Below are 16,072 nucleotides of genomic sequence, written 5' to 3' on the forward strand. Positions count from 1 at the left end.
GGAACAATATTTACCTTGATAATCGCACATGAAATATCATATAATTGGTAATTTCTAACTTATGACGTCCGTAATTGTGATTATCACAGTTTTTACTTTACTGTATTATAAAAATATTAAAATCTCGCGAGTAAATGAAATAATGATCTAGACGTTACGTTTGACTCAAAAATAATTTCAAACTACATACTAATAATATTATTAAAAAATCATCAGCCAAATTAGAATTTTATCAAGCGCACTTGTAAAGACTTTCACGATTCTCATTCTCTTAAATTGCTATATCTCATTGGTACGCTCTCAACAGGAATATGCAAATTAGATTTGGCACACTAACTGTATAACCCAAAATAAAGACCTTTCTCAAATTCAGAATAAGTTTGTAAGATTTTTAATCTTTCAATGTCAGATTTAGAGAGCACCTCATTCTGATTATAATATTATAAATAGGCTCTTCTCTATACTACCACTTGAAAAAAGATTAAAACAACTAAATTCGAAATTCCTTTATAAACTATTACACAATATTATAGATTTCCCAGAACTAGTTGAACGTTTATACTTCAAAATAAACCCCCTAAACTCTAGACATAAACGACTTTTCTATCCACCAAACATTTCATCCAAATATATGTCATTCTCTCCTTCTAATACTATATAATGGCTATAGGGAATTCCATAAATAATGTGGATTTATCTTTCTGATTTTTCCTTTAATACTCAAGTAACTATCTTATATTTAAAATGTAATTGGAATTTTTTCGGTAATAAACAATATTATTATTATTATTATTATTATTATTATAGTCGCGGGCACGAAAAATGAGCGGTGAACCCCACGACCCGTTGTTTTTACCCACTGTTATAGCCATTGGTTCGAACATTGTACTGTCACGATGCCGTTACGTGTCGTATTCACGGGCACGTGGCGATTTGGTAACCACCAAAGAAAAACTGCCGCTAGGCGCATGACGGACAGCGATCATTTTTCGTGTCCGTGACTATAGTCGGAAAAAAATGTCCCTTCCCAATCAGTCATGAAAATGCATGTAGAACCAGGGGTATGAAACTCTATGCATATCGGGGGGTTGTGGCCTTGAACACGGCCTCCGGGAGGCTAACCTGTTTTATTACAAATGTATGGACCCTTTTCTAGTAGATCAGGACGACGGCAAAAATTAACCCACTTATTAAATCTAAAACATTATAAACTTATATATTACAACATTGTTAGATTAATATATTATTAATCAATAATAATATTTAACTTTCGTAGTCCTTCGGAAATCTATGAAAAGTTACATTAGTTGACGAGTGTACATACTTATTAGCACATAATATGCACTTAATAACCATTTTGGAGCATACATTTTCGGAATAGCTACAAATTACAATAAAAAATTATGTACAAGACACTGATGTTCGCACATATTTTGTGAAGTAAAATTAAACAATGGAAACTGGAAACAACCCGACCCCGCGCAGAATACCCTGCCGATTAGGCGGAAACGGTTTTTCAATACAGGTATAACATCATGTTGGTGTACGGAAATAGTTTCATTATTCGGACTTCAGATCATAGGTAAATACTTAACTCATCAGCTGATCGAGTTTCACTTCTATATTGTTCTATGGTAGAACCAAACCCTCCTCGCAGTGTTGCCAGACGTGGGAATTTTGGATGTTATTTTTTGGATTTGAGGAAAATGTTGGGGATTTGTATTATTTGAAGAAAATGTAGGGATTTAGGTCAAATTAAATATTAAATTTGAATTTACAAAAATATAAAAATGTGAAAGATAGTTCGTAATTTAATAATAATTTACACAATATGAATGATACAAAAAAATACTCATTGAACCTATATTAAAAAACACGGAAAAAGTGATAAACACGTTTCATTAATCCGTTCGAGAAAAAATTCTATAGATTAATTAGATGACAACAGTTCAAAATGCTTCAAGGTTTGCTAAAAAAACCAAAGAGGTAGAAATTCGTTTGTCAATGTTTATAGTCGAACACTATATTGCAATACGAGCGGTTGATCATCTGGTTTCATTAATACAAATAATGGGTGAAGATTCTGATGTTATAAAAAATATTAAATGCAATCGAATAATAGCAACATCAGCGGTTTGCAATGTTATTGGAGAATGTGGTATTCAAAATCGCATTCAAAGGATGAAGAACCAAATGTTTTCAATCATGAATCGACTGACAAATCTAGTGTTAAACATTTTGCCATAGTTACCCGTATAGTGGATACTAACAAGGAACGAAGTCAGAGATGAATTCGCTGGACTTTAATCAGTTATTAATTTTTTTTAAAGTTCTGATATTCCATGAAAGTCAAATCTAGTTGGTTTTGCTTCAGATGAAACCTATGTAATGTTTGGAGAACACCATTCACTGAAAACATTATTAAAAATTAAGTTCCCTCCATATTTGTTAATAAATGTCTATTCATTAGCTTTGTATGCGTCATGCGTGTAAAAAATTCCCATTCAAGTGAAAGAACTAATGCGTGAAATTTACACGTATATGAAATATAGTTACAAACGTCAGACACATTTCAGAGTTTCAGAGTTTTGTAGAGGTTAAACTCACAAACTTTTACAACCTAGTCAAACCAGATGGCTGTCGTTTTTTGCCTGTGTTAAACGAGTACTTAAACAATGGCATGCACTCAGGTTATATTTTCAGGGTAAACATTTGATTGATAACCATGCTGAAAATATCCATATAAAATTGATTAACCAATATATCATTTTTATTTAAAATTTCTTGAGTTTGTCTTACCAATTTTTACAATTTCAATCTTGAATTTCAATCACAAAAACCAAAAATTCACCAAATTTATAATAAAATGAGTGCAGCGTATCGAACATTACTCGATTGTTATATTAAGCCAGATTACTTGAAAAACATGATATTTCTGAAATACAATATCGAAATCCAATTCATTATCTTCCAAATAAGCAAATATAATTAGCTGGAAAATGTATGACTGATCTTTAAAACAAGCGGCTCCTGGTGTAAAGAAGTTGAAACCGTTTACATAGTTATTACTTATTAGTGATTTATTGCTAAGTGAGCTATAAATTCATTCCAAGACACTACGAAAAACAAATCAAAAGATTATAGGCAATATTTTTTTGAACATTTGGTGATTTTAGAGCATATTTTATAATTTATGCAGATTCAGTATTGTAAAGGAATAGCTTTACGTACTCAATTCACGTATTAGTATATAAGTATTATTCTACTCGGAGAGGCAGTTCTCCTTGAGTTGTTATGATCTCCTAGACGTAACCTCATAGTTAGAAACCACATTCTATTTCGGAAAGCTAATCAAGGGGAGCGGCCAACAACAAGTTACGAAGCGACGGTTGCGAGAATAACAACTTATTGAACCAGCTACATCCACCGCCCCATGCGCAGGATCCATCAAAGGAACCGACATCATATATAGGAGGGCTGGGAACACAGTAAAGACAGATGTACCTGGACCAGTAACGCAGAAGCGACTTCACGCCACTAGCCATTTACAGGACGACTACTACTACTACTATTACCACGACGATACTATACATTTCATTTTGTTCTAATCAAACATTGTATTTATAATCTAATTTGACTACTATTATTTTCAAATCATCAACATAGTGAATCCCTGAAGGGGCAGCACGTAACAGTATGATAATTCGTAAATAAAAAAATAAATACATTTATATTGAGAGAACTTAATAGATATTTTTCAAATTTCCATTTGACATTAACAACATGTAAGAGTTTGGTAGATTTTACCCTACCAAAGGGGAACACTTAAGTCGTGACCTGTGAGCCGCTCCGCGAGAGACCCGAGGGTCAAGTCGGTGGAGCTCACAGGCTTTGTTACACGCATGGGCTAATGAAAGCCCAAGGTTTATGGGGGGAAATAAGTTAAAATAAAATAAGTAATACGAATGCTTTTTTACGGGTAATCAGGTGAGTGTATTGTACACAAATAAAATAGTTATTAATTCATAAGGTGGCGCACGGCAAATACACGAAATATAAGGTGGCACATGGCATATACAATTCAAATAAATATAATATAAGAACGAAGCATGGGGACATTTTTCCCGGCCCACAGGAGGCTACACACCGTATCAATCACGGTGTGCCCTCACGGGGTTACCGGGAAAATGTGTAGGTGGTTCGATTAAACCGGGGAAAAATTACAGAGGGGCTCGCGTCTTGCGACGCTTAATATCGTGCTTTTCAGGGGGGGGACAAGGGAAAGACATAATTACGACGTCGACGGTGCTAGTGTGGTCTGAATTAGACGGTGCTGATGTGGGTTGACTTCGCCCCATCGGGCCCATGGAGGTCGGCTTAGCCCACCATGGCTGGTATGGACCTCGTTGGAAAGAAAGATCGAAAAACTGCCGGCCGTGTCGTGGGTGACGTGAACAATCGTCGCGCGATCACGAGGTCTGTGATAGCCGTGAGACCGGAGCGATTTTGACAAATTTTTCTATTAAGAAAAGGCACGTCTGACGTGTTGGCCGTTGGCAAAAAAAAAAAACGTCTGTTCGGTTGGCCGTGGGCAAAAGTAGTAAGTGGTCGGTGGCCAAGCAGTCAGGCTGTTGCTGAACTTGGTGTTGGGTCTTGATGGAGTGGGGCAGGTCAGTGTCGTAAGTTTGCGGGAATTCATACAGTAATTGGGATATAGAGACAGTAATTGCCTGCGGGCCGTGCCGGCGGACGCGACGAAAGCGCCGGCGGCAACGGGCGGCGGGCAACCGCGACACTTTGACGACGGAAACTGCATGGTAAAGGGGGGATCGGGGAACAACTATTACATAACACTGCGGTCATTAGTGCACTAGCGCGCGATATCTAGTTTTATTACCCATGGTGGGAAGAATAAAGGTGCGTTGACTTGTCAACAACGTTAGAATAGGTATGCTCGGGGATAAGAAAATGTAGGGTCAAATTAAATATTAAATTTGAATTTACAAAAAGGAGCTTATAAAAGTATTGAAGCCGTTTGAAGAAGCTACTAAAGCTATCAGTGGGCAAAAATACATGACAGCATCACTAGTTATTGTGATTGTTCAGGGACTCTTCAAAGTATTCAGCAATTTAATGAAAATGTATCTGACACAAAGGGTTTTAAAGGTGGCTGAACAATTGTTAGCAAACATGAATACAAGAGATGCATTTAAACATTCAGAAAAAAGTGGAACTCTTGCACGATGCACATTTCTTGATCCACGCTTTAAACATATACCATTTAGTCACAGCACAACATTAATGAATACTACAAAAAATGACGTCATAGAGAAAACTTTAGAAATTATTCATAGCAAATACACTGAAGAAGACAGAAGATCGTATGAAACAGAAACTTTGGTAGATATTAACTCACATTCCAACAGTGAACAATTATCTATATGGAATGATATTGATAGATGTGTAGCTAAATCTACACCCATTGGAACTGCAAAATCCAGAGCTATTGTTGAAGTCCAGCGTTACTTAGAGGATTCAATAATTCCAAGATGTCAAGATCCATTAAGTTGGTGGAAAGACCACAGCTATAATTATCCACATTTGAGTGTTTTGGCCCGGAATATATTATGTTTTCTTGGTACATCTGTACCCTGTGAGAGAGTTTTCTCTAGTGCCGGATTAGTGCTGAACGATCGCCGCTGTAGATTAAAAAATGAAAAAGTTAACATGCTATTATTCCTTCATTACAATTCAAATGAATGTATAATGTAGGTTCTATACAGTATACACAATTGTTTATTTTTATTTATATTATAAGTACTATTAAAATTTAAAAATGTTCTATATTATTATTTTATTTAAATGTTTTTTTATAATAATTATTATAAAAAAACGTTTAAATAATACCTAATCATTATTATTAAGTATTATTAATTGATAAAATATATTTTTTTATTTATTAATAACTATTATTATATACTGTTACAAAGACAAATGTTTGTATTATAAATATTATATAAATTTGATGATGTGTTTCAATATAAATGTAAGTGTTTAATACTTGTATTTTTTGATTAAGTAAGTACATCATATCATTGACAATTACCAGAAAAAAATCTGGTAAGCTATGCTCAGTTTGTGTAATAAAATTGTATCAACTGTCAAAGAAAGAAACAGTAGGTAATACATTACTATTAAAATTAAATAACATTTTAACATCAATACATCTGACCTAACTAACTATAATAAACATATCTACTTACTTACACTAATACAAATATACTAAATATTTTAACTTTACTATTGTTTAATAAGTTATAACAATAAGTAGGTAAAACTATAAATTATTATTAAAATGAAATAAAATAACAATTAACATTTAACAGGCAACAGTTACAACAGTTGAATACTGAACAGCTGTCAGTGAAAAAATAACATTTGATAACAAATATGAGAACTAGAACAGTTATTTAATTTATAATTAACAGCCATTTTATTAGAAGAGCAGTTAAATGTAATGCTGCTGATAATGAATAACAATCATAACCGTCGTCACCGTGGTTAAAACGTCAAAACAAAAAATAACAATAACTGTTATTTTTTCTTCCAAGTAACAGCTTGTTCCTGTTACTGTAGCAGTAACTGTTATAAATCACTGTTACTGTTATTATTTGCCATTACTATTAACAGTAGTGTGCTGCGCGACAGTGTCGACGATGCAATCTAACTCAAGAGTAATAATAATTATATTATATTATTTTCACTCGTCAACTATCTAATACCACATAAATAGGAAATCCCGTTGAGTCTATTTTGATGTTTATCTCGTACCCGCGGTATATTTTTGGACATTGCACAATAAGATTTGTGTGCACTACAATAAACGGAATTTTTTTTTTTTTTGTTTTTCAATCCGGAGATTGGTTTTTAACAAATGTATCACAATAAATGACTTCTCCATTTTTCTCTATCATTCGCCATATTTTTAAGCTCCCTGTAGGAAGTGACTCCTGCATCCTGCATTATTTGACTAATGTATCTCGTCCTAGGTCTTCCTCTTGATCTTGTACCCTCTATCATACCTTCGATTATTATACTATGCAGTTCATCTCCATGCCTCAACGTGTGTCCTATCATCTGCCATCTCCTTCTCTTTATGGTGTCTAACAGTGTTCGTTTTTCATCTATTGTTCTCAGGATGTCTTCATTTGATCTTCTATCAGTCCAGCTTATTCTCTGCATTTTCCTCCAACACCACATCTCGAGAGCTTCTAACATATCTTTTTCTTTCTTATTAATTGTCCAGGTCTCACTTCCATATAATGCCACACTCCAGACATGTTTTTATGAGCCGTTTCTTCGTTGTTATGTTCATATTTTTTGATGTTAGTATTTTTCTCTTTTTAAGGAATGTGTTCTTTGCTTGACCTATCCTGCTTCTGATTTCTTTAATTGATTTCCCGTCGTCTGTTATAATGCTGCCCAAGTATTTGAAATGGTCTACTTGGATAATTTCTTTGTTTTCTAATGTTATATTTATAGATGGTACGTTTTTCTTGTAGCATACTAAGGTTTTTGTCTTAGCTGAATTTATTTTCAGACTATATTCTTTAAACGTAAAATTCTCTACATTTAATGCTGCTTGTAGGTCTTCCTCAGATGATGCGAGAACGTCTATATTATCAGCAAAGCGAAGCATGGTTATTAGTACCCCTCCTATTTTCACTCCGATTCCTTTTTGTTCTAACCAATGCTTTATGACATTTATTGCTTTTTCAATAAATATATTGAACAATGCAGGTGAAAGTGGGCACCCTTGTCTCACCCTTTTTTGGATTCTAGCAGTCATTGTTGTTGTATTAATGTTGATCGTGGTTTCTTGTTCTTCATAAATCTTATAGAGAATACGTCTGTCTTTAAAAACTATCTCTGTTTCTTCCAAAATTTTAAAAAGACTTGTCCAATTTATGCTATCGAATGCTTTTTCTAGATCTATAAAAGCCATATAAGTGATTTTTTGTCTCTCGATTTGTTTTTCAAGTATTACTCTCAGACCTAAAATAGCCTCCCTGGTTCCTTTGTTTTTCCGGAAACCATATTGGTCGTTGTCTAATCTAACTTCTATCTTTTTACTTATCCTTTTGCTTACAATTGTTGTCAGTAATTTAGCCGCATGCGATATCAGGCTTAAGGTCCGAAAATTTTCGCATTGATTGGCTCTTGGTTTTTTTGGTAGGATAACTAATCTACTGCATCCAGGAATTATTCCACTCTCGTATATTTTACATATCAGTTCGTACAGAGCGTTCTTCATTTCATCGTCTGTCTGTTGTAGGAGTTCTGTGTTTAGTTTGTCTGGGCCTGGTGCTTTGTTTTTCTTCATTATTTGAAGTGCGTCTTCAAATTCTGATTTTAGGATCCTTGTATTTGCAGTTGAATCAAAGTCACCGTCGGTTGGGTTTTCAACGAGTAGGTCATTGTTTTCTTCTTCTCTGTATAGTTCTTCTACGTATTCTTTCCATCTATTCGCTATTGCTATTTCATCTATGAGTAAATTTCCTTCTTTATCCTTTACGTGTGTGCATTGTGATTTTTTTTCATTAAAGTATCGTTTGATGAGTTTATATGCCTTGTCCTGTTGATTGTATTTCATCATATTGTCTATTTCTTCACAATTCTTTTCGATCCACCTTTCTTTGGCTTTTTTCGCTTCACGGTTTATTTTATTTCTTAACGTCTTATATTGTTTTTTACTTTCTTCATCTGTTTTGTTTTTAAACAATCTTCTTCTTGCTATATCTTGAACTATTTCCATTGTGATCCATTCGCGTTACGGTGTTGGTTTCCCCCTAGTTAATACTTCTTCTTTGCAGACTGGATAATAGATTCTTTTATGCAACGCCACCCATGTTCTATATTATTATTACAGTCATCTGTCTTCGGCTTGTCTTTGGTATCAAATTTTTCTTTGCATTTCTTTTCGAACAGTTTTCTTACTTCTGGTTGCTTTAGTTGACACAAATTCCAATCCGGTCCTTTATTTTTTGGTCTTTCTAATTTCTTAAATTTCAATACTGATTTGATCATTACCAGGTTGTGGTCACTGTCAATATCAGCTCCTGGGTAAGATTTGCTATATTTGATCTGGTTTTTGTATTTTTTCTTTACCATGATGTAGTCTAATTGATATCTGTTGATATCACCTGGCATTTTAAACGTATAGCGTCTTCTTTTATGATTCATGAATAAAGTATTAGTTATAATTAAATCATGTTGTCTACAGAATTCGACAAGACGGTCACCTCTTTCATTCCTTGTTCCAAGTCCATATTTGCCGACTTCTCTGCCGTCTGTATTTTCACCCACAATCGCATTCCAATCTCCCATGATAATTAAATTTTCCTTACTATTTGTAAGACTAATGAGTTCTTCTATCTTTTCGTAGATTTCTTCTACTTCTTCATCGTTCGCTTGTGTTGTAGGCATATATGCTTGTATTATTGCGATGTCATTGGTGACAGATTTTAATTTGATCATTATCAATCTATCATCGTAAGTTATGTAACTTCTCACACATTGTGCCCATTTTTTATTCAGAATAATGCCAACTCCATTTCTTCCATTGTCACCGCCGGAGTAGATGACTCTGTACTCTCCCGATATAAAGTCACCTTGACCATTCCATCTCATTTCACTTATTCCCAAAATATCAATTTTGAGGCGTTTCATCTCAATCTTAAGATTTTCTAGTTTCCCTGTTTGCAACAGGGTTCTGACATTCCATGTTCCTATCATACTACAAGGATAAACGGAATATCGAGGACTTAACCTTTTTCGTTTTAACGTGTTTTCTATTTATTTTTATCATGAAATGGACATAGAACGTATGTGCACTTGATTATATTGCGTGCCACGATTTTAACGATGTCAATATCTCAATTATGCCAAATTTGGACATAGCACATGTGTGCTCTTAGGTATCGATATTATGATTGCGACAAATGCCCAGAAAAGCCAGGATAGACAATTTTATTTTATGTTTTATTAAGTTTTTTAATTATTTTTATTTGCGAAGCGTTTGCTATGTTTTTAAAGGTTTTAATTTATGTTTATTTTTATTTACTTTTGCCAGTTACCTATTTATTTTCAGTTGTTCTATGTACCTATTCTGAAATATATTAATATTTAATAAATATATTACCATATAAATAATAAATTATTATTATACATTTATTTTCATATTTTACGTAACACATTCCAAACGAATATAATTTTCGTCAACATGACATTTATCATAATGGCGTGTAGGCGCAGTAATAAAAATCCAAACATAGTCGCCATACTATGATGCTGACGTCGATTACGCGTCGACAATTGTTTTTTTAGTCAACAAGCAAAACATAAGTAAAAGTAAGCACTGATAAGTAAATAAGAGTAAAAGGAATACTTAACTACAGTACCTACATGATCTGTCAATAAAACTGTCAGTTTATTCCGAAGTTTGCGTTTTGTGATGTTATATAAATTACTGCATTCTCAAATAAGATGATGTAGTAATACATAAAAAAAAATTTAATTAAATTTGTTGTTTAATATTTAGTTTAATTTTTATTTTTAATTCTTTCATTGAAATGTTAAAATTAATTTTTACATAATACTTATTAGTGTTCTGTTATTTTATATTGTAACTTTTAAAAACAATAAAAAAACAGTATGAATATTTGATATTTTAATTTTTTAATTTTCAGTTTTATGTCCATGTTGAAACTGTATCTTTTGTGTACAGAAGTCCTATGTTCGACTTTTAATTTAATTTAATTAATTTTTATAGTAAAAATAACTAAAACTGCCTTTTTAAATTCAAATACTTTATAATTATTATTTTATTTTGGATAGTAATTATAAAAAAAAATGAATATTAGTTATAGTTTTAAAGCTATGCATGCAACAAAACTTATCGATATTATGTTGTTTCCACTCTTTTTTTGTTTTTTGCACAAATGACACATCTTTTCCTAATCGGCCTATTTTTTGTGTTTCTCAGAACTGAATAAATGACATGTAGTCCCTGTTTGTTTGATTTTTTCGTTTGAGTTACGATTTTTGGCCGATGGTTATAAATTAGTTTATTGATCACAAAATCCCTGAAGTCTAACAATCTGATGTTACGTTTTCCAGGCTGCTGCTTGTATAAAATATAATACCCATGAAACATAGGTAGCACGATCTCAGCATACCACCTTAGTATTTTCCTTTCACAAGGATAGTAGCTCATGAGTGGGTCACTACTCACTACGGTCCACACTACCCATAAATTCATTGTACTTTTGTACAGATTCCGGCTTTTCTGATACCTTGCCACTTCTTGCCGGTATTCATTCATATAACTCTGACGATATAATTATCACATCCCTTTTATCATTTCATAACACAGATTCCCTTACTGTTAAATGCCGATGTCAATTTTAAAAATGCTCGATTATTCCAAAAATCGAATTTTTGAGTTAAAAATACCAATACCTGAACATTTTGGAATGTTTTTTTTCATTCGGTGTGTAATGACAGAAGTTTTTGGTATTATAAAAATTTGTCAGTCGGACTTAGATTTGAAGTTAAGGCAAATTTAATTATGTAGAAAATAAGGTATTGAAATATCGTGGCATAATTGTGGTCTGTTGCGTTTAAAAATAAATATTAATTCGAATTCAATTTTGCAGTACCACACACGCTTTGGTTTTTACCAAATAACTATATCTAACTAGATAATCGTCAGCGATAAACTATAATTTTTTAGGTTTCTCAGTATTTGTATGCTAGGTGCGTATTGTGGTATCACCCGTATTGGACAATACGCGGTAAACCAATTATACGCCTTACCCTCGTATTCTCTAGTTAATGACACTCTATAAAATTAATTAGAATGGCACTGTTAACTCGTTGATGGTATGCGCTTGTCAATTCTTAGTTCGTTCCTATATATCTAGTTGAAATGACTCAACGATTGCATATACCTTGGCACTATTCAGTTTAATAAAACTTCATTGACACATACGTAAATCATGGCGCTGCTCCTATAAAAGGTAAGAACGTAAGAATGACTAAAATAATGTTTAACCAGGTCGAAAACACTTTTAGTGTATTAAAACAAATATAAATAAAACACTTGGAACATTCAGATTGTCTAGCCTCTAGCACGTACTACGATCGGCGTTTCACACCCACGTCGTACCCAAGTCCTCCCCGAAAAACTCGGCGACAAGCCGACAACGGGACTACAGTGCCTGCGCGACGCGCGTACGGTGTTATATCGGGAAGACAGATTAACACTGGGAGCGCTGTCGACGCCTATCGTACTGATTGTTAGGCGGGTTCCCCCCTACGTGGAGTCGGCATATTGTATGTATTTTCCGAAATTTTGCATATATTTTGCTTTAAGTGAAGTGTATTTGAATGTATTTGATAATATTAGTATAAATTGTACTTACCAACGTATACAGTTTGCTATAAAAGCGTATAAAGTTTCGATACCAAAATTAATTTATTATAAAAAGTAAAATAACCAATACAAAACTAAATCTATACACCCCGAAGGTACAGATTGTTTCCACCAGAGCGCGTTTTGTTAATCTGTTTCCCCAACAGAAAATAATAATTATTTATTCTATATACCACCGCCGTATTATTATTGTCGCCTCAGCACATCTTACTTCACTGGCCTGACCTATGTGAATAATTTACAATTTAAAATATTCCCACCTATAATATTACATATTATGTATTAAATAATATTATTTTGACGACCGTCAACAATATACGACAATATCTTTATCGGCATTTGATATGTACCTCATATTATAGCTCATAACGATTTTCAATAAAGTTTGTGCAACACCGTGGTTTGTGGTCTGTCTTTGAGTATTGTCGGGACGATAATAAGCTTTTTTCGGTTTAAATGGTACTTCTTCATAGGGCTGTTTTCGATGGTAGTCAAAAAACAGATCTAAGTTACAACTTTTTGGTTTTGAAAAGAAAAATATGTTGGTATTTCTTTCTACTGCAAAAATCTCACTACTTTCTGTTTCAACCAGCACCATGCTCTCTATAATAATATTAAGCCAAAGTATAATTAATATTCACATTTGCAACAAAATTAAATAATATAAAAATAAAAAAAATGTTACATTCATTAGATATGTACCTAGATACATATAATGAATTTTAGGCAATATTTAACAAGGCAATTCATAACCAGAGTAAATAATTTAAATAAGTTCAAGCAAGTAGAAATTATTTAGTTAGAAACAGCACTAGATTAATAAGGATCAATAAATTTAATTTTGAATATAGACTTACCAGTTTTACTAATTTTGTCTGTTATTTCAGTTTCTTTTATCTCAAACATATCAGTTAACTTAAGACATTTTGCACTAGATTCTAAGAGAAGTTTTTTATTTTTGGCTCGTGCTTTTTTAGCTCTTCCTTTACGCTTCGAACAAGGGTTTGAATCACAATCACTCATATTTAAAAGTTTTAAATAAAAAATAAATATTTACGATTACGAATAACAAAATACTGTTGACTGTTATTATAAAAAGTATATTAGACTCATGACAAATATAATATAATTATGGTGTTATCGTGTTATATTTCGGGATATTTTACATAAACTATTATAGTCAAACTATTTTTAACTTATACCATGAACTAAGATACTATAGACTGGTGGCGACATGATGGGCGGGTGGTAGTGGTGCGGTCATGTTTTAAAACGAAGTTTCCGTAGAGAGGGAAATCTTGCAACCGAAGCGATGGTAGTGTTATTTTCATGAACTACCAAGTATCAACTATTCAACTGTGTTCCGTAAGTTCCGTTCGTTCGCTGGTCGGGGGTCCATTTCTACAGCCCCCCCGATTTGGAATTTTTTAATTCTGATTGCGCCGATCGTTTGTGCATCGTTTGTGCACGAAGTCCGGTCGTTTGTGCACAAAAACTGAGGAGATTATCCCTGAATCAAATTCGCGGGGCCGTAGAAACGGCAGCCCCCCCGATTTGGAATTTTTAAATTCTGGTTGCGCCGATCGTTTGTGCATCGTTTGTGCACGAAGTCCGGTCGTTTGTGCACAATTGTTTCCGGAGATATCGTAAAAACAAATTTTGGGGGTCCATGTCTACGACCGTGGGGGGGGGGGGGATTTGAAATTTTTTATTCTGTTGGGGCAGTTCGTTTGTACATTGTTCGTGCACGAAGTCCGGTTGTTTGTGCACAATTATTTCCGGAGATATCCCAAAAACAAATTTGGGGGTCCATTTCTGTGGCCCCCCGATTTGGAATTTTAAATTCTGTTGGTGCTATGGAATGTTATAGGTAGATACCTACTTCTGAAGTTATATAAATCCTGGTCGAGGGGGAGCTGAAGAGCTGTGTATCTAGTACCAGATGTAGTGTAATATTTGTAATGGAAATTTCACTGTTGGTGCCTATTTTTATTTTATGTAAGTATTCAAAAAACAATGCCAGTCATCAGAGGTTTGTGGGGCTGTAAAAACTCCATATTATATTTTATAACGAATCAATATCATAGAAGACTTAGTTTTTTAACGTAGTATTGCGACTTTTCATGCAATAATGCGTATAAATTGTGCTTAGAAATTATAAAAATTATATTTTACTTATAATTTAAGTTTTTAATTTTAGTCTGCATAATCTTTATAAGTATAGGTATTCTTATAAGTGATTTTGTACCGTTTGTGGTTTGTACTTTGTAATAATATTACTGTATTACTATATTACTCCTTAATATTACTATATTATAGTGTTCTTCTTATCGGCGGCGGTGTCCCGATAAAAATGCGAGGTTCCTAGAAAACAGTAAGTTATGCAATAGGTACTTTTAACATAGGTACGGTACGCGTGCGATATAGGGGCGCAGGTGTGTTTTATAGAATAATGGGTCTGTCTGGTAAACTGGTACCCAACGTCCAGACTTGTACACGAAAAGAAAATCGGGAGGTTCATAGGTTCATAAGTTTCCAAATTATCAGTTTTGTTAAAAAAATGTTTTTATTCTATTTATCATTTGTGATTTTGTCAAGGTACAGTTAGCATCTAGTGTTTTTCTGTTTGTGTGATACAGTGAATTCATGTATTCATTTTATGTTTCTATCATATTTTTTTTTTTAAACGAGTAAGTATCTTTTCAGTTAACAATTTATTTAATTTAAACAAATGTACCTATATAATATTACTATACATTATTCAATTATTATGATTTTTTATTTGTACTAGGTACGTATGTATTACAGAAAAAATTAACGGTTTGGTGTAGACTTTAGTGGGCCACGGTTCACGAGATCATTCTTTCATTTACAGATTTACACTTGAAAGGTAAATATTAAACTGTAGGGATAGTATTATCGTATATAATATAGTTAAATATAACACAATTATAATTACAAATATTTTAATAGTCGTAGTATTTTTTTTTTATTTTAGTCCGGGTACCTACTTTACTAAATATAATATTAGTTAGAATGGTTTCAACTAAAAAATTTTAAAACTTAATAGTCACGGATATACGGTATATTTACCGTAGGTACGACTCTTTTAAATAATTTAAATATAATATTATACTCTAAAAATTATTTTTGGATGTTTTACAGTTTAAAGTACCTGCTTTTAATTTTGACTTGCTTTGGCATAATAACTTAACTTTTTAAAATTTAATGCTCCCGAATATATTATAATATATTAATTATTTGTTGACGTAGTGTAAATATTTTATATTTTTAAATAATCAATATAAATTAGAATCTATTATATTTCCATTAATTAATGTTATTATTTAATTCTAGCAGTGTAGTAATTATATTATAATATTATTAAATACTTATATTTATAGGTATAGTGTAAATCTACAATAATTATATTTGTACGTATAATATGTAATGTAATAATATTAAAGATTCTGAGTGGATTCTAGGTATTTATTTTACAATGACGTTTTTTTTTTATTAAGTGAATACTTCATAGATGACAGCCGACAGTTTATCATAAATTAAATTAGTAGGTAT

The 16,072-nt window shown here is 32.8% G+C and overlaps 1 protein-coding gene across 1 annotated transcript; it reads left to right on the top strand.

Moving 5' to 3' along the window:
• The first annotated feature begins 4,387 nt into the window (after positions 1-4,387).
• On the top strand, positions 4,388-5,772 carry LOC132951240 (E3 SUMO-protein ligase ZBED1-like). Its single transcript, XM_061023028.1, has 2 exons — positions 4,388-4,489; positions 5,011-5,772. Exons 1-2 carry the CDS (start codon positions 4,388-4,390, stop codon positions 5,770-5,772), a joined length of 864 nt encoding a protein of 287 aa, XP_060879011.1.
• The last annotated feature ends 10,300 nt before the right edge of the window (positions 5,773-16,072 follow it).

This window comes from Metopolophium dirhodum, chromosome 1, assembly GCF_019925205.1.
Source record: "Metopolophium dirhodum isolate CAU chromosome 1, ASM1992520v1, whole genome shotgun sequence".
Classification (NCBI taxonomy): Eukaryota; Metazoa; Arthropoda; class Insecta; order Hemiptera; family Aphididae; genus Metopolophium; species Metopolophium dirhodum.

Bases quoted from the DNA above. Each gene is read 5' to 3' on its own strand.
- LOC132951240 (XM_061023028.1), top strand. From the start codon at position 4,388: ATGGCTGGTATGGACCTCGTTGGAAAGAAAGATCGAAAAACTGCCGGC. The intron at 4,490-5,010 runs GTGAGACCGGAG...ATTTACAAAAAG, and splicing joins TCACGAGGTCTGTGATAGCC to GAGCTTATAAAAGTATTGAA.